We start from the raw sequence: 25,295 nt of genomic DNA, 5'->3' as shown, positions 1-25,295 counted from the left end.
AAGATATTACAGTATATGCAAAATCAATAGAACACGGAGATTCTGAGGCACATTTTCTATCACATCATTACTGCGACGTAGCACTCATATCTGACAGTGTCATTTAAGGATTCACTGGTCTGGCACTCACGGGGACAATTTCAGTCTTTTGACAAGGATAGGAAATTGAGTGGATATGGATGGGTGATTGTACTCTTGAGACTGAACTTTGCATCTACCTGTCTAGCTTCTGGAAGGGAAGTCTGCAAAGTCATGGCTTATTATCATTTTCTTTCCTATCTTTTTCCTCATCAATATCATTGTCAAAAAAAGAGGGGTAATAAAACAGAAGCAGTTGTAGTTTCTTTACCAGAATGCATGGAGTACAATTATATTCAAGTCTCATGTGTGCTGCTTTTGATTTTTCAAGTTTTCTTGTGGTGACGTGCATTTGAGATAAACCTAAAACTTGTTACAACTTTCTAATCCACAACGTTGAGGGTATATAGGGAAGGGGAAGAGGAATGAAAACATCAGACGAGACAGATTTAGCGAAAAACATGTTTAATCTCTCCTTGATGCGTGTCTATTTACACATAATAAATCTGCAAAATAGGAAAGAGCAGGATATTTACACGGGCGTGAAACAGCCAAAACCTGTCACAGCAGCTTCAAGTCTGAAACTCTTAAAAAGGTATCAGAATTCATAAAGTATTAAAACTCTTTAAGATATTTTTTTTCTTTCTACCTCTCTCTTCTTTAATCTGTGTGTGAAGGTTGTTTTTTTTCATCCTATGCTCGTTCTCTGAAATGTACTTTAATCAAAGTGAACTCAGCAGGTGAGGAAGCTGGAGAGAAATGGAGGGATGAGAAACTTGCTGAAACTTGAGTGTTGCTGTTGGGGAGGATCAAAAATGGCACATTAAGTATTAAGGTTTGTGCGTTGGTGTGTTGCTTCCATGGGTCCGAGGAGGTGTCATGTTGGAGGGTGCAGCCCAGACTGAAAAATAAGTACTTTTTCACAAACATGTGAGAATAGATTTAGATTGCTTTCAGAATATGCAATATCCTGAATTATTTATTTTTTTATATTTGGGAAATGCCCTCATTCAGTTTCTTGCTAAGAGTTAGATGAGAACATTGATACCACTCTTATATGTGTATGCTAAATCTCAAGCTAGAGCCAAGATATGGTTAGCTTAGCATAGCAGGAAGACAAGATGCAGGGGGAAACAGCTAGTCTGGCTATTTTCAAAAGTAAAGCAAGTGAATAAGCACATTTACTATTTTGAGAAAAGGGCTCATTACATCCGCCCAGTAGATTATGTTTAGGCTCTGTTTGTCTTTCAGATGGATTACGGAAAAACTATAATGAGTCCAATTTTCATGAAAGTTGGTGTAAGGGTGTTACATGGGCCAAGGAAGACCCCATTTAATCCTAAACCTAATGAACCCAGAAGCTGTTTGTTTTTCAAGCCCTTACATGAAAAAAAGGGAAAACATCATAATATAAATAATATATTTTCATTACAGTCACTATGTGCAGTATAGTTGCATGTTACCCTCCCTAAATCCATAAAATGGTTTTACATTATATAGACTAAAGGCAAGCTCTTTCCTTATTCATACTAAGCTAGGCTAAACATGTCTAGACATTTTCTTTGTTATCAAACTCCTCATCTCAGTCTCAGAAAGTAAATGAGCATATTTCACAAAATATTGCACTATTGTTATAAATTACAAAATGTAAACTTAAGTATATTCCCATTCTTTGACATGTACCTTGAATCACACCCTAGTATATGGAAAATTACATTTTTTTCAGTACGGAAAGAGCCAGACAAGGCACAGTGAACAGTTCTGCGTTGGCCAATCATGGAGAGAATCTCTCCCTCCAACTCTTTCCTTCTCTCACTCCACCCTCCTCCTCCCTCCATCTCCACTGTCTTTTTCTATGTGGAAGTCAAACGCCACAGATGCAACGGAATGGGAAATGAAGCGGCTCCATGGCCTTCAAAGCACTTCCTCTGCCTTGCCCGAGTCTTTTCATCTTTTACCCCAACAAGTGGTGAAGCAGAAAACAAGAAGCAAAACTGAGAAACAAAACACCAGAGACCAAGTGGGACTTCTCCCCCGCCATCTTGCTGAACCATTTTTTTCCTTTTTACTTCACTAACTAAGACTCATTACTATTTCCACATCACTAAACTCATCATCACAAATCTTCATCAAAAGAACAATTGAGCCAGTCAAACATCAATATAGTGGTCCACGTCCTCAGACTGTTTCAGTCATTCATTCAAATTGAACAGAATGTGTTAGTGAGTGTCTGTACATGGAAGTAACATCGCCTCAATTTCACCATTCATCAAGCATAAAGACACTAAATACCTTCAGTGAGGGGGTATTTAAATAACTATAACTGAGTGCTAAAATCATTTTGTGGAAGAACTGAAAAGCAGATGGATCAGAGATAATCTCTTGTCAGAGTTTTTGTCCACATGGGGATGAATAAAGCTTTGGTCAACTGCCCTGTATGTTGTTTTACCCTGTGTAGATCAGTAGTTCAAGTATTGAAGCACATACAGTACGTTTTTTTCTGTCCAGACACATATTTGCTGTCAGATGAAAACACTTCCTGTTAATGAGAACTGGCTAATATCTAAAGATCTGGATTTTTTATAGGGTTTCATAATCATTTAAAATCTAGCAAGGTTAATGTATGTCTTTTAAGAGTTTTCACTTGACAGTAGCAATACGTGTCTGGTTAGGGTACAGGTGTGGTAAGTAGATTTGAAACAGTTGGTAACTGCCCTACAAAATAAGGAGAAGATGGCTGTAAAATTTCCCAAAGATTTATGTCACCATGTTTAAGTTTAACATGCTCCCTATTGGCCATGTTGGAGGCCTTTAACTCTTGGGCAAAGAGGGAGAGATGTTGTCCCAATTAATTTGAAATTAGATTATTTCACGTCAATTCCATTAATTCTAATATACCTGATCACTTAGTTTTAAATCACTTGCTTTTCCGTGTCGGCTTTTTAAGGTTGCAATAAATCCTTGAGCATGTCAATGTGCCATCAGAGAACCTGACATTTCTTTGCCATTTTAAAATTAGCATCTAATCCAAGATTGGCTTGTTTGAAGCTATGGATATGGCCTTTGAACCCCAGAATTGTACTAAAGAGCAACCCAAGAAAGTAAGACTGATGTCGGCGCAACTGGCATCTTTCAGTTTCCTCTTCTCAAACTGCAACTCAGACTGTCTTAGAAAGGGGCTTGGCAAATCCGAAAAAGTTAACTCAGGGTTATAGTAACTTTTAATTTGAGAGAAACCAACTCGGCCTTTCACGACAACCGTCTTCAAGGTTCTGGATGCACCTGCAAAGCTCTGTGCTATCTGATCTGGAGTGAAACAGAGGACTCAGGTGACAGCTGATTAAAGGCCTTTCCACTCTGTCGCGGGGGAAAGAATCTGAGGGAAGCACTATGAAGAGGAAGAAAATGAAAATGATTTTGAGGCATCTGTAACGGTTTCCTTTAAAGTCGTAATGTTCTAAAAGGTGCATTTGATGCATTTTAACTTGCTTTTTCATCATCCTTTTTCTACTTGCTGCCAACCCAAACAAGCAGGGATAAGTAGAGGAGTCAAGACCTCATCCATCTGATCTGGTTGTTGATTCGCCTGTTCTGGTGCTCTACATTTTATAACAAGCTCTTACAGGATGGATGACAACACACAGCATATATTACCCTGATTTGTTTAACATATTTCAATATTTTTCCTGTATTATCTAGCCTTTGTTATTAGCCTTGTACCATTTTGCACACTCATAGGAGAAAATAATGTCTTGTTTATGTTTTTTTTTTTTTGAAGCACTGCAAATTAATTTGGAGCAGCAGGTACTGCAAATAAATGTTTTTTTTTTTTTGTTATCCCTATAAAACCACAAAACGACAAAATAGAAAGGTCTTCAACTGGTACAAAAACACTTACATAAACCAAGCTACATTTCATTATCTTTTCATAAACCACATTCACATTTCAACAGAGGAACCTTCAGCTTTACAGTCATACTGCAGACTAGAAAACAAGTCGGAAATTAGACACAACTGTTTCACCTTGTTCTGCACATCAAAACTGGCCTTCATTTTTGGAGGGCACACTTCATAAAACATTTTCAGACAAGAGGAGAAAGTCTAGAAAATATGATCAAGAAGTTGGGTTCAACTGTTCAAATGACTGCCTGGTGCCTCTATAGTTGTCTGCTACCACAGCGAGAGGCTTGCTTCCACAGAAATGACTTTTGTGTCATCTAAATTAGCTGACCAGGCCTCGGTGTATTTGGTTTCTCTAAAACAAACACAAAAGCACTGTAGGTCGGTTGGCTCACAGACACCACCTGTCTTTTTACTACCTTTAGAGCCAAAGATGTAGCACACAACGGTCCCAAGACCTCATGAAATATAGAAGCTGTCTGTAATATATATATATTTTTGCCAGTTACCTGTTTTTAAACTTTCACTTTCAGTCACTAAGCATGACAACATTTTTCATCATAGTACATTTCATCTAACGAAAAGAAGTCTCTTTGCACTAAACGACATTCAAAGTAAAACATGGCACAGGACGACTTTTTCCTTGTGTTTTCATAATGTTTCTTCTTGGAAATATCAAATCCTCTTCACAAACTTATCTTTTGTACATTAAAATGGAAAACGTTTTTTTTTCTTCAACTTTTCATTTGTTTCAAAAACAAAAGGTTTGTATTTATATATCTATATATATATATATTCATATATCCTCTTCTCTCTTTTGATTTAGCTTTGTTGTGCAAATTCAGCAGTAACACAAGTGGCACAGCACTGGGGAGAGTAGGCAGTTGGGGGAAAAAAACAGAATCAAATGCAGAGTTATGAAACTGTCCTTTGTTTCCTTCAGTGGAGTTCTTGTTGTTGGAGAGTCGGTACTGGAGGCAGTTTCCCTGCAAAGTCCTCCTGGTTGTCCTGCTGTAGCGGCAGCCTACGGGTTGCTAAGCATCCACCCTACTGTAGCGTCTTTGAGCAACACACTGTATCCCTACCAGGTCCATGGCTGCTGCTCTGTAGCTGTCCCTGACCTCTGACCTCCCTGTGAAGGACGGCATCAGAAAAGAGAAATTCCTTATAGGGATCAAGTATCACAATAATATATCCTGGATTTGTACTGGCTCACTGTCTGAACCGTAGCATTGGCTGTGGAGATCTTCTCGCTTTCCCATAGCATTTCAGCTCTGTATCCAGCTAGATGAGTTTTTGGTCACCAATGTGCATGTACCGGTCCTGATTGTGGCCAAAGTACCCAACTGCTGCACCCGTATAACTCTAGATGTGATGAGGGCCTTGATGAAAATAAAAGCTCTCCTGAGCTGGGGTCCATATCGGCTGAGGTTGAGGACGCGCTTGATTTGGTTGTTAGAGGCTGGGTTGGTGGCTCAGACAAAAAAAACAAGCTAACCCGGCCGGCGGGGCCTTAGTTCCAAACTCTGCTGTCTCTCCGGTGTGCTGCTGCTGGGTGCTTGCGTCCTTGCAGTATTTTCCACTGCTGTTTTTCGTTGTTTGTGAGGGTGATGACGACAGACTTTAAACGTCAAGGGTCAAAATGTCACGGGCGTCAAAATGTTGTCAGGGAAGGCGTGTTTGTTGGCCAGTTCTCCTCTAGCCGAGGCGTGTGATTGGCCGGTCCTCAGCTTGCCAGTGCCATGGTGTCGATGACCTGCTCCAGCTTGCCGCGTAGTCGCTGTCTGCGCGACTGCTCGTCCTTCTGTAACGCCGACAGGATCTGGACACAAATATGGAGGAATAGAACATTATCATCACAACTTAAAAGAATAGGGGGCAAAAAAAACAAAAAACTGCATGTGGTGGAGCACCAGCACGCAAAATGTTTTCTAGCATGTGGGGCAGTCTTCTTAATTTTAAGGACACTCTAGAGAGCACTTCATCAAGAACTCGGAGGGGTCCAAGGGAGGCCCCCCCTGCATCCAACAGTGTTCACAAATACATTTGCAAATTCACTAAAACCTTTTAAAATATTTATCTTTATTTATCTCAGTCTCAGCTTCTTAACCCTAAATGTGCTGGTCCTCAGATGCACCAGCTTATCAGCAGAAAAATCTCTGACGTTAATTTCAGTTTTCCTGTGATTGTATTTTAAACTGATGCTGAAAACATGGACATGGTTGGCGGGGAGGGGGGGCAGGTGTAAGGGCCAGCAGGATGCCTATAATGGCATGTTAATGGGAGTGTGTACAGGAGTGTGGGTGTGGGTGTTTTGGTGTCTTATTAAGTGTGACATCCAAAAGGGAGGGAGGAGCTGGTACAGTTTGTTAAAGAATACTGTATTTATGTATACATTTGTCTTCGTGCATGGTTCATCCTTTTGGTTAATGTGTGTATGTGAGATTGTTAAGCACATCCGTATATATTTATGCCTGTTTATGACTGTGTTTATGTGCATGTTAGGTCAGGGCATGTGGTAGAGGCGATGGGGATCGTGCAGCTGCCTACATCTGGATAATAGGCTGTAATGAAGGGGAGCAGTTGGTTTGAATGGAGCCAGCTGCAAGCAGAGAGCATAATACTGTTGCTATTGAGGAATTAGCAGGAGGAAGGAGGGGAGGGGAAGAGTCTGAGGCGACTTATATTTTCCGACAGTATAAGCATGATAAAGTTGTGGGAAAGCAGAGGTTGTCTTAAAGGAACCGGAGCAGGAGGATGGTCAAAGTCGAGGGCGGGGTATGAACCATGGTGATTTATGGTTGCAGAATGTGAGGGGAAGGACAGGAAGAAGGATAATAACCAGCACTAAAGCTAACTAATTATGTTATGTCTTGTTTGTTTAATCCTGACCAAAAAACAACACAGCTATCATGGGGACTGCCTATTGTTCCGAAACCCCCAATAGTCAGTAAGATGTCCCATTGGACTGTTATCCCAAAAACAAACGGCCATTTTTCCAAAGGCCCATTGCTCCACAAACGCCACACTTTCCGTACATAAAACAGAAGCACATGGCTAATTCTTATGCAGAATAACGTAATCGCAACTTCACGATTCATGATTACTCTTTGCCTTTGTTGGTTGGATTGGTTAGGTTTAGGGTAAGTTAGACATGTGCTTCTGTTTATTGCTCATAGAGTTTGTATTTATTTGGAGCAATGGGTCTTTAGAACAATGGGCGTTTGTTCTCATGATAACAGGCTTCTGGACAAATGGGATTTTGGTCCAATGGGACATTTTTCTGACTATTGGGATTTAGGAATAATGGGCCGTCGGAGCAATGGGCATGGCATCCTCTATAGTATATGCATGTGCTTATCTGCATCTGAAAGTCCATGAAGTAAATGTGTTCGACCAAGAAAATTAAAATTTGTTGATTTTCCACTTTTAGATGGACAGATATGAAAAGTGGTATCAATATTCTCATCAAAATTTTAGCAATAAAGCAAATAAGTGTACTCCTCAAAATGTCAAATTATTCCTTGAACAGAGAAAACATGCACACATACTCCTGGTTTGTACAAATAATTAGAGTTTTTATAAACCAGCAGCAGCTGTAGAATACTGAGCATGCAGGTTCCTTCTAATGAAGCTCCATTAGCTACATAATGTGTTAAGCTCAAGCCTTAATGTGCACCCTAATGGTGATAATACCTTCCAGCCCATACCAATGTGGACTGGTTATCAGTGTAATTTAATTAAAATGACCTCGGGGTATTAGTCAAAACAAGTATAGGAGGATGACAGCAAGAAAACCCTGCTACCAAGTCATTAGATCAGTCTTTTCCATTCCATTTGATTCTATTCCACATCCAGCAGGAGCTCACCTCGTCTTTGTATTTGATAATGTAGGAGTAGATCTCGTGCAGCGCAGACATACTGTTGAACTGGCTGAGGTGCAGGCGAGACTGCTCTGCTAGGTAGGCACTCATGTCCTGATCACTGATGGCTGGCATGCGGGAGATATCGGAGTAATACCTAGAGGAGAGGTCAGACAGAGTTTAGTGTACAGCATCATTTGCATCCCTTCCAAAACTCGACTTAGTGGTTGTTAAATATTCTGAATGTAAACAGTGGCAGCTAGTGACCAGTCTTCTCACTGGGACATTGATGCAGTTCATATTTCCATGTTCAACATTTCTCTGATGCTTCAGTATCTTGTTTAAGGACTTGGACGGGACATTAAAGCCAAACGAAGAGGAGTGGACTGTGTATCATTAAATAACATATAGGTTTAGGTTTTTTAAGAGACTGTAGGAAAATAATTTGACGGGAAGAAGACGGTATTTTTTGGGGCACCCCATTTTTTGGATCAGTTGTAGTTTAGGGAGTTCAGGGAAGGTTGTCTTTTATTTCCCTTGTACGTTTTAATATTTAAAGAAAATAAAAAAATAAGGGAATAATAACCAAGGAGCTCACCTCGTCTTTGTATATATATATATATATATATATATATAAAAAAAAAAAAATATATATATATATATATATAAAAAAATATATATATATATATATATAAAATATATATATATATATATATATAAAAAAAAAAAATATATATATATATATATATATATATATATAAAAAAAAAATATTATATATATATGTGATTGATTTCATCTTCATACAGTCCCTTGTTATGATTGCTGAGCGTTAACTTGCACTTATTGAAGTCTATGTGTTCAGAGCAACAACGACCTTCACATCATCAACTCAGTGCCGTTGGCTGCATCCGTGGAGCATAAAGTCCATTGAAAGTGCGGCAGGCAGAAAACAATGCAGTATATTAAGAATGTATCTTAATATTGAGATGTACCCAGACCTGTTTGCAGAATCCATATCTCAACTATCCCAAGGTTTACTGCAGCGGGGCAGGCTGGGGTTGAGTGCGGGTTAGGAGGCATAATAGAAACAAGGTTTAACTGCACCCAATTAACCATCACCTATAAATCCTTATCTCACACTGCCCCCAAATACTCCCTGCAAGCCTTACAGGACTTACTGTAGCACACTCGAGTCTGTTACTCCAAATAAAGAACGGACCTTATAGCAGGATAATTGTCTGCTCTCCTGTTTTAGCTCCTGCAGCAGCCGAAGGGAGGAAATAATGCACCATGGACATGTAATTTACCTAACATAGTTTAATCCAATTATTTTGTTTTATACAACTTTTATTTTATTTTATAGTCAGCAGTTGATATTCTCTGTTCTTGGCAATGTGGGTATCAGAAGAAAAACCCAGTCTCTTTCATCATCTCTTACAACATCCATACATGCGGTGGAAAAAGCTGCAGTTCACATTGCCAAAGCTACTGTTGGACTCTTCCCCAAAAGCAGAAACAACGACTGTAGCGAGCGTCAGTGGTGCATAACTTATCTTGGGTTTAGTTAGACATTCTGGAGCTGAATAAAAGATGAAGGGTGAACCGGAGGACGTTTTTTTTTTCAGTGAGCCTCCATTTGCAGAGAGAAGGGAAACAGTTGCTATGAATCCATCTTTCACTTTTGTCTAGTTGTTTACATTGGTTGCTTCTTTATTTAAAATTCAAAAAGGTACTTTTTTGTCTAGGAATTTCACATGGCAAGTTTAAAATGTCACAGACAGAACTGGTATTACAGATATTTTCTAAACTCTGTACACCGTACTTCATATTGCTGGGCCTGGAGCAAGCTATAATTACAGTACACAATTTCTTTACGCTAATTTAATCGAACTGTGTACTCTGACTCCAGTGAAATGCTTCAAATGCGAGAAGCACATAAAGTTCAACCTATTATGTCCTCATCATCTCACAGTTGTTTTTAGCTTAGTAGTTTAGAAGTGTAATTAACTTTGATCTCGCCACTCACACTTTACAGATTAGTCAACCCTCCCAGCTTCCAACACCTCACACGGAACTTTTTCACTTGCTTTTCACTTGCTATGCTGGTTTTTTTCCTACTTTAATATAGATTTGATTGTCAGTTTGTATGCATTGACTTACCTCTCTACCCAGTTCTTGTAGTTGGGGATGTCTTTAGCGTAGAGAAGCTTATTTGAAGGCGAGTCTTTTCCTAGTTTGTGTTCCGACGTCGAACAGGAGTCCATGAAGGTCTGGGCCACCACAGACAGACAGGCGTCTGTGATGCTGTTCTTATGGATGTCAAATACAAACTGGGGGTTTTTTATGACATTCACCCAGAACCGCAGAGGAAGACTGGAGCGGGAATAAAGAAACATTTAACAACACATAATTAAATGTATCCTGGAAATGTCCTACATTACCATGCGGCATTCAAAGTGACAGAGTGCTTTGCTTTGGTTTCTTTATCAAATATTTTTCATATTAGACTACTTTGTGTGCATTAAAGCTAGATTTTTCTAATGTTTTATATTGTAATAATCTTGCTTAGTAGGTGCCATGGCCCTCAGTGTAGCAGATGACTGGTAGAACATGTAATTGGTCACAACTTAATAAAAAAGTTCCACTAAATTCTGTGCAAATATAGCAAAAACCTGTTATTGAAGATGTTATTAAATCATCCAGTAAAGTATCTGACACAGCAACTATTTTAATTATTTTATGCATTTTGCAAACCTGGATTTATTGATTTAAAATACTTTGGTTTGCAGTTTTGTCCACAAAGATATTTACTTTCCAGACGTTGGCAGATTGGATGTATAACATTACCGTTAAAATGTTGTCCCGTTAAATAATACATTAATTTACAATGCAATTTAAATACATTTTCATAAGTAATTCCATTGTCCGTCAGTAATTACCCTGCCCCCGGTGTACAGTAATTGTGGAGGGAACATTAAAAAGATAAAAAATGCTCTCTTTGAATGATCACATTTTCACTAAATCACTATTAGTGCTGCAAATAAATATTTTCCATTTCTGATAAACCTCTTTGGTTTCTTTTGTTTTGAACAATCAATTATTTGTTTGTTCAATTAAATATCAGAAATGGCGATCAAAAAGTCCAAGCTGATATCATCAAATTGTTTGTTTTGGCAGGCCAACACTCCAAAACCAAAAGCATATTATTTTCTAAAACTACCATAAAGGATAAAGGCTTAGCACATTTAAGAAGCTGCAACCACAAAATGTTTGACATTTTTACTTGAAAAATAACAGCTACCATATATCTACCCACATTTTATTCTTAAGGGAATGTCATGAGGGCCATTAGCGAAGCTCTGCCATGTTGGAACATTATCCAGTTCTCACACTGTACATCCGTGGTAAAAAGAAAATCCAGGTCCAGGGGAAAAGAAAGTAACTCTCACTTACCAGTTGCTCTTCCAGGTATGCCGTACGTCGTAGTCTGTGATGGAGTGTTTGTCGGCCTGCTCGTCCAGGAAGTCGAACATGTACTTGATGGCGAGTGGCAGCGCGCTGCCTCTGTGGGCTGTGCTGAAGATGGTCTCAAACAGGTCATCCACAAACTTCTGTAACGTACCCTGAATTGAAGGACGAGGATGGAGAGAAAAAGAGACATTTGTAAGGATTAAGTTTTAATCCTAGTTAATTGAACAGTTTTAACAGTTTTATTATGAAAGGTTTAGTGTTGTTTGTATTTATGAACATATTTGATGGACATTTATTTGCTATGTTTTGGTAATCAGCACTTCATTATTAATTATTTTTAAGGATGAATACATTTAAGCTTGAACACAAATTGACAATGTATATAAACAGCATTGGCCTGTATGCAACACTAATTTGTTGTCAATTTATTTTGTGCAACAAATATTGGTTTAAAATGGCTGAGTGGTCTTAGACTTTAAAGTTTTAAATTGTTTAATAGAAGTAGGAGCTGGCATCTCATGTCTTAAAAGCTGGTCGTTTGTCTCCGATTACTTTTGACATTTTAATACAGCTGATATTGACTTATTATGGCAACTCACTTTGACCTTTGTTTTTAGAGGGTTTATTGTTTTATTTTTATTACTTATATTGATTTTGGTCATTCATGTGATGAGCTCTTTTATGCTGGTACTCTTGATCAATCCACCCTCAAATACACCGTATATTTAAGTTTCAATTCTTCTTGTTAATCAGAAGAGAAGGAGAAGGACATCTTATGAAACTGCAGAGAGAAGCTAGAGAATCACAATAACAATTGTTTCACTGTGTTATGTGACAGAATATAGTGGACCATTTCCAGCCACTTGTATCCGCAGCACCTGAAAGGGCCATAAGTGTGTGCATTTTTAGTATGAATGGCCTCGGTGGGAATCACCGTTATAACTCGGGCTGTGTGACTGCCTCACTCTGCCCACTGAGCTCTGCAGAATCACAAACAGGAACCCGAGGTCTTCCTCCAATGACAATGCTTTAACATAATCACATCAAATGTAGCTAAACGAATTTCCCTAACAACACATTTGTTTTCCAGACTTTTCCATCTGGCAGAATCTATTACCGAGGAAATGTTTGGGGATCGTATTTAGTCAACCATTGCGAAATGGAACAGGAATGAATTCTGTCGCAGTCACGGATCAAAGTACTGAGATCTGAATAGACGAGACGCTCGAGCAGATGGACGCAGAAAGACAGACATGGAGAGACAAGGACAAGATGAGCTTCTCAATTGCATTTGCCTCTTTGTTTTGTTTAATCATACACGGACAAATCTTCAATCCCTCAACACATTACCTGTCTCCCGACACCTCCTGTATCTGCCTCTCTGCACTCTGCATCACAAGCCCATTTTTATTAATCTGTTTTTTCTTATTACCATTGGAAATTGAAAAACTGGCTCACTTGTAACTGCTGCCCATTGCTATATTTCCCTCAGTCTTACAATTAGGAAAGGGACGATGAACTGAGAGACAGTGAAGGAAAGACAGCTGGATACTGCAAGGATCCAAGATGGAGGTCTGTTTATCCCTGTGTGTATGTGTCTACACACAATGGGTCCTTTCTCATATTAGTAACCACTTTGGTTTGGTAAATCTGAAACATGATTAAGCCTCCTCATCCATCAATCAAGAATATACTACAATACGATATACTCTTCCATGGCATCTCATCCACAATCACGCCTGTGGTTACGGACATGATAAATGCTTCACTGGCGTCAGGTACTTTTTTCCACAAAGCAGGGTCAAGTTACCCCACTGCTGCAAAAGCCAACTCTAAACTCATCTGAAGTATATAGAACTACCGGCAGGTCTACCACCTTTCCTATCCTAAAGTAGTACAATGTGCAGGTTTTGCTGAAGTCTCAGATTTCCCCTGATAGGCTGCACAGAATAAATCATCAGTGATCCCAGTTCTGCCCAAGATGTAAAACTGGTATAGGCACACTAATATATATGTTCTGGGCATACCCATGTCTAAACTCATATTGGACCTATTTACTCAATGTGCTTAATGACATCACAGGAATGCCTGCAGAACCAAGAGTAACCCTTCTGGGCGACACATCCATGATAAAAGTCAATAACAACAAACTCAAAATGTATTAGAATATCCCTTATCACAGTCAACAAATGTATAGCCATGCAATGGAACATCCACCTACATTTTCTAGATGGTCTAATGAGTTAGTGTCATTTTTACCAAATTGAAATATCATGTATAACCTGAAGGGAAAACCTGGAGAGTTTAGAAAGATTTGGTAGGATGTGTGTGGGTTAAGGGTGATATGTGGTGGTGGGAGGGAGAGAGGGGCAGGCTGATCTAGCATCTATGAATTGTGGTTTTCCTCTTGCAAACTAAACCAGTAGGATTTCAAAAATGGTCTCTCTACTCAAACTGCACTGTGGTCCCGTGATCATGGTTGTCTAGCATGGGAGGGAAAAAGTCCAAGCTTCACTTTCTTTCCACTGGGGTACCGCTAGGATTGGTGCTTGGCCCTCTTCCCTTTTCAATATATGCTCCTACCCTTGGTCTTATTATCCGCTTAAAGGTTTTTTCTTTAAAATTGCTATGCTGCTGATACCCAGCTCTGTCCTTGCTGTCAGACAGCGTTGCCATGGATCTCAGCCTGACTCACTGATACCTCAATATGGATGATGGAACATACCCTTCAACTCAATCTTTATAAGACTGAAATACTATTCATCCCTGCCAGTTCGCATTCAGCTCAGCTCCACCTCACGCTCTTTCTGCATGAGTCTGCTTATCTGACTGTGATCTCTCGCCTTGACCAACGCCCTTCTGGCAGGGGTGCCAGCACACATGGTAAAACCTCTGCAAATAGTTCAACCATCCCAAAGCATTGTGTGTCACTCCATTTTCCATCGCTCTTCTTGCTGCTTGCATTAAGTTCAAGTCACTAATGCTCGCCTAGAGTGGCCACTAGCAAGGCACCCACCTACCGGAACTACCTCATTAATTATGATGTCCAAATGAAATCTCATCTCATTTTAGGAAATCTCAACCCAAACTCCTCTCCTGTGTGTTCCCTTGGTGATGGAACGAGTCACCAATCTCAATTTGAGGGTTCTCTTTAGAGAGTACCTACTCACTTCACATGCTCTCTCTCGCCCTCTTTCTATATCTTCATCAAGTAAAACTGGCTTTTTGCTGTCACTTCATGCACCTTCTGCAACTTTGAACAAAAGCATCTGCCAAATAAATACATGTAAATGTATACGTATACCTTTACCTGGTATATGAACAATGATGTGATTTGATACATTTTAGGACTCCTCGATGACCTGCAGACTCTTTTAAAGTAGTTTTGTCGACCATTAAATAGGTGAGGTGGATCCCTTTACCTTAAAGAGCTGATAAAGCTGAAAATATTCCATTAGTCTGAGTTTCAGTGCTGAGTTTTACTGTCCCCCAATGGTTCTAAGTGCAGTTTGAGAGTTTTTTCCATCCTGACTGGATAAAACTTGTAAAACATGGGTGTGTAGCTTACTCCTGTGTGTCTTACTTTTGTCGCTAGCAGCCTGGTCAGGTAGATCTCAGAGACCATCTTGCTGCCTCGGTCGCCCTCCCTCTGGTCCGAGTGGTCGTGGTTCTTCACCAGATGCCACAGTTTGGTTCCACTCTCCAGGTCAGGGGTGATCATGGGTGTTCGGGATCGTAGGCTGTCTGGACTACTGGCTGTCCTCAGCATACTCTCTAAAGCCACAAACACAAAACATTTGGAAGAACTACGTCAGCTTCAGTTAGAAACCTTGAGTTTCAGTGAACAAAAACGGTCTGACTTCCCTCTTCAGAGCCTATTTTTAGAGCTTCAGAAACCAGAAAATATTGCAGCCTATTATTCTTCTCCTTTTTACATGTTATAAAGTAACTAAAACGAAAAACATGTAGATTCTCATCACCTTACAGTCTAGTGAACTAAAAAACTAATAAACCCCCAAAACACAGTGTATTTCTTTAATTTATCTCTCTCTTTTACAGACTACGACTCCCCCTTCCTTTTTCATCTATGTCTGTTAATTAATTATTCAAGGCTTGAGTGTCAAAGTTGATTAGAGCGAAGCAAGGAGATGCATATCTACGACTGCATGTAGGATGGAGAGAGGGAAAGCAACTATGGAGGTGGGGTGCAAACGGGGGAGAGGGGAATCTCCTGACTAGCTGTTGCTCCTGGGGAAGAAGGCGTACAGAATCGATTAAAAAAAAAAGGTGGAGAGATGAAAGAGAGAGTGGCTGATGCATGGTGCAATGTCTCTATGTTTGGTGAAAGGACGGAGAGGAGAGGAGATGACAGGAAAAGGGGGTGGGTTGGCTAAATGGACAGAGAGACAAAAAAGGTGAAGAGAGAGAGAGAGAGGGGTGAAATGGCGAGCACGAGATAGAAAAGTGAGAGAGGCTGAGTGGGGTGGTGTCTAGTGCTGTTGTTGCTCTGGCTGGCAGGGTGCTGAGTGGCTTTGATTCCAATCCCATCATGGCCACTGGTGACCAACATTTACCCGTGCACACACACACACACACACACACACACACACACACACACACACACACACACACACACACACACACACACACAATTATAAACCATAAAGAAAATATGAACACATTTTTTTTAATGTATTCGCTGTGAAGCAAAATAGCTGCAGCTGTGTGTTTTGGAAGTGCGAGATAAATCATAAAAAATAAACCTTTGATTTTTATAAATGTAATTTTTCTCCAGCTACATTTCTCTCCACTAATCCAGTACTCAAACAGTTTAGGTGTTGTATGATGCATTTGACAAAAGTCCAATATATTGGGTTATTGTTATAAAAATGAAATATTACTTACTTTCCTAAACACCACCACTTCTGTAGTTGATGACTGGGTTAGAGCAAAACTAGCAGAGGTCTCCTGCTAATTGCAGCTACCACAATTGTTATATGAATCTGCCCTCAATGGAAAGAAACCTCCATGAACTTTTTTTTAAAATGCATAATGCAACATGCTTCCAGTCAAAGATCTGTTGTTGCATGTGAGCCCCCTCTCTCCCCCTATGTTCCCTGTCCATCTCTACAGTGTCAAATGGAGGCAAAAACGCTAACTCAAGTGTTATGTCTACCGTCACATAACACACACAAAAAAGGTATTATTAACATTCTAACCTAAAAATGTTATAGGAAGTCCAGGTTGCTGTGAGTCAGCCGTGCATGCCTGAAGGTCATTCCCCCTATTTGTATCAGACAAGGGTCCAGTCTTTTACCACAGAGTCATTTATCTTCTCAATAGTTTAATTTTCCAGTGAAGTATACCATGTTGATGCTGGGCCTCTGTCTATTGCAGATTTCCATGTGCTCTCTTAATATATATATATCTACACACATATATATATATATATATATATATATATATATATATATATATATATATATATTTTCTCTCTCTCTCTCGCTCTGGGATCAAGGTGTCTACTTTAATACCTGCCATTTACGGGCTGCTTGGAAATAGCCTTGGCCTGGGCTGATAGCGAGGGATAAAAAGAAAGGATTGCCATTCACAAAGAATGGAGCCCAATCATGGCCACGATAAACAAAGAGAATGGAAGAGTAAGAGGGTGTGGGGGGAGGAGGGATGGGAACCAGTGACAGAACCATTTGAATAGGGTCAAGTGAAGAGGAGAATGGGAGGTGTACCATATCTGCTGAGGCTCTTGGTGAAGGTGGAGGAGTTGGAGATGTTATAGGCGGAGTTCTGCTTTGGCACCAGGGCGATTACAGAGCCATCTGTTACCTGCACATCAAAACACACACCAAAATATTCACCGTCTCAATCCAACCTAGCTGTCGACCTGCTTGTGTCTGTTTTGCGTGCGTGTCGCTACCTGATAGTGAGCCAGTGTGTTGAGTCGTTTCCAGTCATTGTCGATCTTAGTTGTGACATCTTCATCTTGCAGAATGATTCTGGCCATCCGACCTTGACGCCATTCTTCAGGAAGAGGGAACAGAGGTTTAGAGCAGAGAACAGAAGTACTCTGAGTATGTGTGTGTGTGTGTTAAGTTGCAGTGTGGACAGATATTATATCAGTAGTTTAAATAATTTAAGTCAAAATTATGTTCCTTCATTTTTTATGAATTAAGTAGCGTTATCTCGATACCCGCGGGAAAATCCACTTTTGCTCAAATGGGAACAACATGTTTCTGTATTAGCTTGTTTTTGCCATTTGTTTGCAGCACATTATTTTTATGTTGCATTGGAGTTGTCACTTAAAACTGCACATATACATATTCTAAAATGAACAATAGATAAAATGACACCGACAAACACACAGGTCTTACCCAGGTCCATATCAGAAGCCTTGGGCCTCTGTGAATCGGGGCTGCCCTTGTACACAGCATCGAGCAGCTTCTCTTTGACCTGAGTGATGGTGTCACAGTTCAGACACTTGACCGCCACCTCTTGGGCGTTCTCATTCTCTGGGTTCACACAGTGCAACGTCTGGCGGCAAAACCGGTGGAAACAAAGGGAAATGGAAACAGACACATGAAATTAGGCTTAAACTCACAATATGTCATTTTTTCGTGTGGAGTTTGGTGGCGTTGGAAAAGTACCCTGGAATCATGGGAGTTGCTGTCTTTGGCACCATTGCCATTACGATTCTTTAATTTTTCAACGGTCTAATTATGTCCAAAACAAATGGACCTGCCGTTTTTAAATGGTAAAAGCACTGAATAACAGTAAAATCTGTGTTAAAACTGGTAAAAACGGAGCAGTTTCACATTAAAAATATGTGTTTCTCTGATGCTGTTCAGCTGTTGCTAACATCTCTGGTTTTAAAATTGTTATAGTGGTACACACCTCAACAAAATATATAACATAGGTTTAGTTGTTTTTAGACATGTTAATGTAGGAAATGTTACACAGCATACCTTTAGGCAGAGACACAGCAACAACATTGCCAATTAGTGAGATGTTTGGATGACTGTTTAGATGCATTTGACAACGTACATGACAGCATTTTCACACCTGGTTTGATTGCATCAGCCCTTTTTAAACCTGGAGATTTTCCTAGTCTATTAAGTTTGTTTGGCGCTATTAGAACTCAGCATTCACACTTGGGGGTCAGACCAAAACAACTGTAGCAGACCCTGATTACAAGTAGGTTTGTCGGTGTGTTTCCAGTCCAAACCTGAAGTGCTTTGTTTGGAGAGAGAACGTGATTAGAGCTGGGCTGGAGTTCACGTACTCCCTCCCAACACGAGTGATGCTGAAGCGCCATGTTTACCCTGGAAGGAATCCTTCCCCACAGCAGACTTCTAAACCAATTCAGCAAACGTCGGCCGCCACATTTCAGTCACTGATCAGTTAAGAGTTTGCTTATAAATCCTCATCGTCAGTTGTGACTAAAGCTTAAAAACTCATCGAGTGATTCAGAGCAAAGCAGACAAGCCTCAAGACACACAATAGGTTTACTGACCAGTGTTTTGTAGTCAATCTGTTGCCTGATGAGCTTGTCCTCGCTGAGGGAGTAGCGGGCTTCTCCTGTGATGGCGTCGATGGGTCCCTTCTCCATCTGCTGCTTGATGGCACAGTAAAGCATGAACAGAGGCTCCCCGGCACACTCCTGGTGAGGGAGCAGACAGAAAGAGAGGAGTTGTGATTAGTCCATCCAAAAGACAGGATTTCTTCATTTAGATTCTTTCATTAGAATAATTGTTAGAGGCTCGAAGAGGAGAAAGCGTCCAGAAATTCGCGACAAAATGCAAAGATTAGAGAAAATCCTGAAAGAAAACTGCATTTTTGGGCACTGATTTTTCTTCTTCTTCTTTCCCATCACATTAATTAGCACACAACCCGTCAGAGGGGTTACAATACAGTGCATCTATCCACTTAATAACACACTGAAAGCATTTATATCTGCTCTTCTGACAGCTCTAGGTGATATCTAAGGCTGTTGCAAATTAGTGTCAGGGGTGCAAGATTTCTTTATTCAGTTCATCTGATTTGCATGGAGTGTTAAATAAGGGCTAATAACGGGCTGTTTTGACGCGTGTCGAGCACGTCTGGGAAGTATTGGAGAGCAGAGTAGAAAAGTGTTTTCTGCTGGTGAACTTTATACGGTGATGGAAGAGAAAAAGTTTTGCAAGCGTGCATTTATTCCCCAAGAGGGAGGCTGCATGCAAGGAAAATATTTAAATAGCCACCAACGCAACAAAAATGACCGAATGACTTTCAGTTGCTTATGTCTGTAAACAGATACTAAATAATATAACATGCCTACTTAAAGTATTACTGCCTGCTTCAATCACATTGCACTTCACTTGAGCGGCTGTGAAATATTGAAAGCCATGAAAATAAGCCACTGTGCTAAAAAAATAATAATGAAATTAACGCTGCATTTCAGACGCAACTTTCTCTGCAGGTTTCCGGAGATAAATCAGGTGCTGCAGCTTTTTGCATTCGTTTCCATTCCCTCCGAACACTCTGAACACCTTAAAATACATGTTGCGTGCGTGTTTAGAAAACAATCTGTGCTACTTTAATTTACTGGCACAAAAAACCTCAGTGTGGTCCTTCGGTAAATGAGGATGAATTTAATTTAGCGCCTAAAGAGGGGCTACGAAACCTCGCCCAATATTCCCATTCAGTGTCTAGTGGCGGAAATGTTCCACTTTAATTAAAGTAGGTATTAACATTTATGACATGCTTTATGCGAGATGTGTGTAACATTTAGGTCGACATGCATGGAGCCAAGATTCTACTTGGTCTCCAAAAGTAAACTAAGTACTGCGAGGAGTGGAGACTAGTGGGGGAAATGAGTTAGTGCAGTGATTAGTTGGATTATCTAAATATAGATTAAACTAACATCATTTAAACTTCTCCGTCCTGCTCGTCTTGACTGTTCCCAAAATCCGACCAGTTTCCGTCTTCTGTCTCTCTCTACTCCATATTGTCTGCTGAAGCAGTGTTAGCATGAAGCTGTTGCAACAGTGTTATCAGGTGAACATGTTGTGAAGCGACAGGTCTACCAAATTAGAATTGTTCTGATATTATATATGGAAATCCAGCCCGTGAGATGCAGATGTAAATGTTTCACAGTGGTGGAATTTCAGTGTAAGCGTTGTGTGAATCGACCTTAATGATCTCTTTCCGTCTCCGACTTGAAAGCAGCGTTATATATAAATCTTTTATTTTTTTACTTCTCTCCCATCATCTACGTCTCAACACTTATGTGACCAGACACAGATGTTTTATATATGTTTCCACTCTAACCTCCATCAAAGACACTCGCCAATCAATAGTGTCATTAGTCATCACTTGGGCAAAAGGAAAACACTCGCGACTGAAGCAGCAGCAGTTTAGAGGGGAGAGAGAGGACACATCACGACCAGTACTCATCCTGACGAGAGCGTAATGATCGATCGTGCAGTGCTCAGGGAGATACTTCAGACTGTGTGCGTGTGTGTGTGTCGAAGATGCATGAGGTCCAGATGAGAACAGGGGAAAGTACTAATTTACCCGTCTCACCTTCAAGCACACTCTACGACTCGCTTTTTCTTTCTAACACACGTTTCTCCTGTTTTTTCTCTCTCCCTGTAATCCACCAATCCTCAGCCCCTTACTGATGTTTCATCTTCCTTCTACATTTCTTCTTCTCTCTTTTACATCGCACATACAATATGTTATGCTACTTTAGGTTCTGTGTATGTTAAAAATGAGGGGATGTATATAATGGTAATCATTGACGTCTTAAATTGATTCTGAAAATGAAAAAGATTGGGCTTGAAAATGCTAAATCACAAAACTACTACGTGTGTTAATATGTGATATGGAAAACTAGCAGGAGATCGACGACTGCTGTTTTTTGGTTTGTTTTTTACATCTGAAAGTGCCTAAAATGACTGAAATTAAACAATCTAAGGGAACCCGTGTTGTTTGCAATCTATTTTTGGAAACTTTGGGATCTCAGTGTCAATGATTCAAAATAAAGAACTTTCTACTATATCTCTTTTTTTCTATCTGTCAGAATCAGAAATCCTTTATTAGTCCCACAAGGGGGAAGTTTACAAGTGTTTCATTTTGTTCTATAATTCTTTATTAAATTCAACACACCATTACTTGAATCCTCCTCCTTTTATACACTACCCGCCTCTTCCCCATTACCTCCTCCCTCCCTCTACTCCCCTTTCCTCTTCTTAACTCCTAATTGTCCCCTTCTAACCCCTTCCTCTCCTCCTTCCCACCCCACCCCCCCACCAGGCATTTCCTCTCTTCCCTTCCTCGTTCCACCGCTTAACGAGAACCTCGTTAGCATCCTGGCCAATTAGCTGGGCAGCTGCTAACGAGGAAGAGGGAGCATACATCATACGTTATGCTGTTATGCTTTCGCTTCGCCTTACAGCTTCCACGTTCGGCCGCTGCATGCTTGTCTACGAAATGTGCCTTTACTTTATATAGTGGCTTCATTAAGGCTCCCTGAGTGTACGCTGACATTTACATTACAGGGATCTAATGATGAGAGAGGCTCAGACTCCTGCATCGCCATACTTTATATCAGCAATGCACACGGACATTGTGGATTTATTCTTTTCTAGTTAAACTAATAACAGTTCATGGGTTTTAATTGACACTTAAGTGCATTTTGAGCACAAAATACATAAATAATACATTATTTATTTTTAAAAGGAAATTAGAAACCTATCTTTTCAACCTGGCTTTTAATTTGGAGTAATGTTATATGCTTAGTTTATATATATATATATATATATATATATATATATATATATATATATATATATATATATATATATATATATATATATATATATATGCACACAGTATGTAAACCCAATGATTAAAGCTTTACACTAAGCCTATAACATTACTCAATGTCAATAGAAAAAATAAAATAAACACAAGGGATCATTTTTTTGTATATATATATATACACATGTAAAAATGTTATCCCTTGTGTTTATTTTATTTTTTCTATTGACATTTTATTTTATTGTCTTGCAATTCTTTTTTAATGTGAAGCACTTTGGGCTGTTTGTATGTAAGGCACTATATAAATAAATAAAGTTCAGATGATGTATACAATATACTAAACACAATTAAAACCAACTTAATGCCGTCTTCTACACAGATTCCCCCTAAAAGCACTCCGTACATTATTTGCTTATTATTGGCTATAATCATATTGCACTCATAATGCGAATAGGATTATAATGGCATAAGCTACAACTTCACCATTTGTAATTAAGAGTTTGGAGAGGAGAAGAGAGCCACTGAGAAGAGAGAGAGAGATTTTCTGACTGGATGTGCTTTCTTTAAAAACAGGCTCTGGAAAAGAGAGCGACAGGAAGAGGAAGAGGGGACGGGGGAGGATGAGGGAAACGAGGGGCCACGTTAGGACATCGCTGGTGAGGCAAATGACCTTAAGGCAGAGAGGAGACTGACAGCGGGATAATGACAGCAGAAACTACACAGATGAAAGAGAGATCAGAGGAAGAGAAGATGTGAGCTAAAAGAACGACATGGAGATCAGTGAGGAGGACGCGTCGGCTACAAGAGCTACATTATGAGAGTGGAGAGGATCTGTGCACTAAAGAAAGGACATTAAAGCAGCAGAGAAGAGAAGAAACGCATGACACTGAGAAGCTTTGATGATCTGCTGTTTGTGTACTGAACTGGTAAAGCGAAAGAATCTGCGGCAGAAAAAGGAAAATCCTTTTAATAACCGCAGTGAGATAAATGCAACGGAGGAATAATATCAGCCAGGGGCGTTTAATAAAACCCTCTGACACAGGCAGCATAACACATTGCATTATATGAATCCACTTTAGATAATGACTATTAGTCAGTGTTTAAAAGATACAGCAAACAGATTGATAGGCGTCAGGCCTCATTGTGGGGCTTACCTTGAGGAACTTGTACAGGAGGAATGTAAACCAGTTGGTGAGCATCTTCTCAGCGACAGACTCCGTTCTGACACAGGAGAAATAACACATTTAAAAAAGGACATTATAAAGAAAAGCTGTAACAAAATCACAGAGTTACAGGATTGTGAAAACGAACATCGAGAGGAGGTCATGTTTTCAGTTTGGTTTGTTTGTCAGCAGGATTACAGGACAACTACTGGCCTGGTGTTCATGTAACTTGGTACTACTCAGAGGGAAATAGACGTGTTGGTTACAGTTCAGTACAAGCAGCTGTGTCGTTTGGAGAAGCAGTTGTTGAGTCCCTGAAAATAAGTGTTAAACTGGTGGTGACCAACCTTCTTGGCTTGTGACCACAAAGTGATGGCCTCTTTCTGAAAATACCTGAGCAGCATTTTTGCAGCGTATTTTTGGATTATCCTTCTGACTTCCTTCGTGGGAAATACTTTTTTTTGGACGTTTTATAACCCATTTTGCTTTGTTCAGACTAAGTCTGTTGGCAGTGAGACGCTTTCATGTCTCTGGTGCTCTGCTCATCGGAACGTCATTTGATAGGAAACCTTTTACTGGGATCATACAGAGCCTCTAGGGATGCGAGTAATCTATACTGAACTATTCCTTTAACATTAGCACGTATTGGAGACACACACTTTCCATGTTTTCTTCAAACCACAAACAAGAAGAGTATCAGAGTTATATAGTTTTTTACCCTTAAGCAATGCATGCTGGGAAGTCTGTGGTCATGCTAATCCTCGCTCATTGGAAACTTGATTCGAGGAGTTTAGTGAACACTCTGCAGTACGTTCATTCAACCCATTCGAAAGACTTCAAGTTAGAACAACTCATGTTTATACGTTCTGAGATGAATCAACTTGAGTTTAATAAAACTGTAAAAGATAAAAGATGAGCTGGTTCCACGACATTCCTGTGTGGTGTTTGACAGCGTATTCTGTATTTGGTCCCCGTCTCTCCACATCGTCCTCACCTCCTGAGCAGCAGCTTGGGATGGTTTTTGCTCTCCAGGTTTCTGTCTATCAGGTCGGACAGCAGCTGCTTCAGGACTCCGGTGGCGTACTCCATCTCCCCCTGCAGCGCTGTCATGATCAGAGATGCCACATTGCCTCGGTCCCGCATTGAAAACGACCTGGAAATACATTAAAACGCTGTCATAAATTCTATATTATTATTTAATGACTGCCATAACCAGATTGTGTTAAGTCAGGTATAAAGCTGTTTCTCAAAATACATGTGTAACAGCTCTTTTTAAATATGAATGCACATTTAAATTAAATGGTGTCCAACTCTATTTTGCCATAAACCATTTGGCTAAGTGCTTTAGAATCATTTTAAAGCTGCTAAAATATTTTTACTCTGTTTACCAATTTGCCTTAACTGTCCTTATCAAAGGGGCAAAATATACAATGTTTATGTCTAAGAAAAAAAAAAAAATCTGAATTCTTTATTTAATCAAAATCAAGCATCAAGCAGTATACAACATTTACATGATTCTATTCCCACGGAAACATCATGTAGGTAAATGCTCGAGCTCTTGAATGATATTGAAAGCTTTATATTTGTTCTAATATACAGTATTATGTGTTATTTTTCAAAACTGGTAGACATTGTTTATTAAATAAACAAACAAAATCCATCTGCAAACAATAAATAAATAAAGACGGACACCTCTGTGCCTCCAGGGTTCGTATGAACGTCAACAGGAAGTGCTTCTTCGTCAGCAGCTGGCCAAACAGCGTCAGTGCCTTCTCAACATTTGCCTGCACCTGAAGAAAGACACAGAGAGGGACGAGTTACAGCAGAGACGAACGGCAGTGAAGGGACATTTTCTGCATTCAAACATTTGTGTTCTTTATTTTTTATTTGAGTTCGAGTTTTCCCAGGAACTCAACCTAAATCTGAGTTTAGGATGTGTATGAAAAAGCATGAACTTGTGACATCACAGCTAGTTTGGAAGCCAATCGTAGTCCAGTATGC

At 39.8% G+C, this 25,295-nt stretch overlaps 1 protein-coding gene across 1 annotated transcript in view; it reads right to left on the bottom strand.

Moving 5' to 3' along the window:
- Positions 1–3,767: 3,767 nt before the first annotated feature.
- LOC115010484 (plexin-A1-like) overlaps positions 3,768–25,295 on the bottom strand; it is a 224,802-nt gene continuing 203,274 nt past the window's right edge. The window contains 12 exon segments of the mRNA XM_029435054.1: positions 3,768–5,800; positions 7,848–7,998; positions 10,003–10,215; positions 11,296–11,465; positions 14,897–15,087; positions 17,061–17,157; positions 17,249–17,352; positions 17,703–17,862; positions 18,842–18,988; positions 23,286–23,352; positions 24,289–24,447; positions 24,987–25,084. Of these exon segments, the coding sequence (XP_029290914.1) occupies positions 5,705–5,800; positions 7,848–7,998; positions 10,003–10,215; positions 11,296–11,465; positions 14,897–15,087; positions 17,061–17,157; positions 17,249–17,352; positions 17,703–17,862; positions 18,842–18,988; positions 23,286–23,352; positions 24,289–24,447; positions 24,987–25,084 (1,653 nt within the window). The 3' untranslated portion in view covers positions 3,768–5,704.

The sequence above is a fragment of the Cottoperca gobio genome, chromosome 7, assembly GCF_900634415.1.
Source record: "Cottoperca gobio chromosome 7, fCotGob3.1, whole genome shotgun sequence".
Classification (NCBI taxonomy): Eukaryota; Metazoa; Chordata; class Actinopteri; order Perciformes; family Bovichtidae; genus Cottoperca; species Cottoperca gobio.
This window is presented reverse-complemented; position numbering and strand designations above follow the sequence as displayed.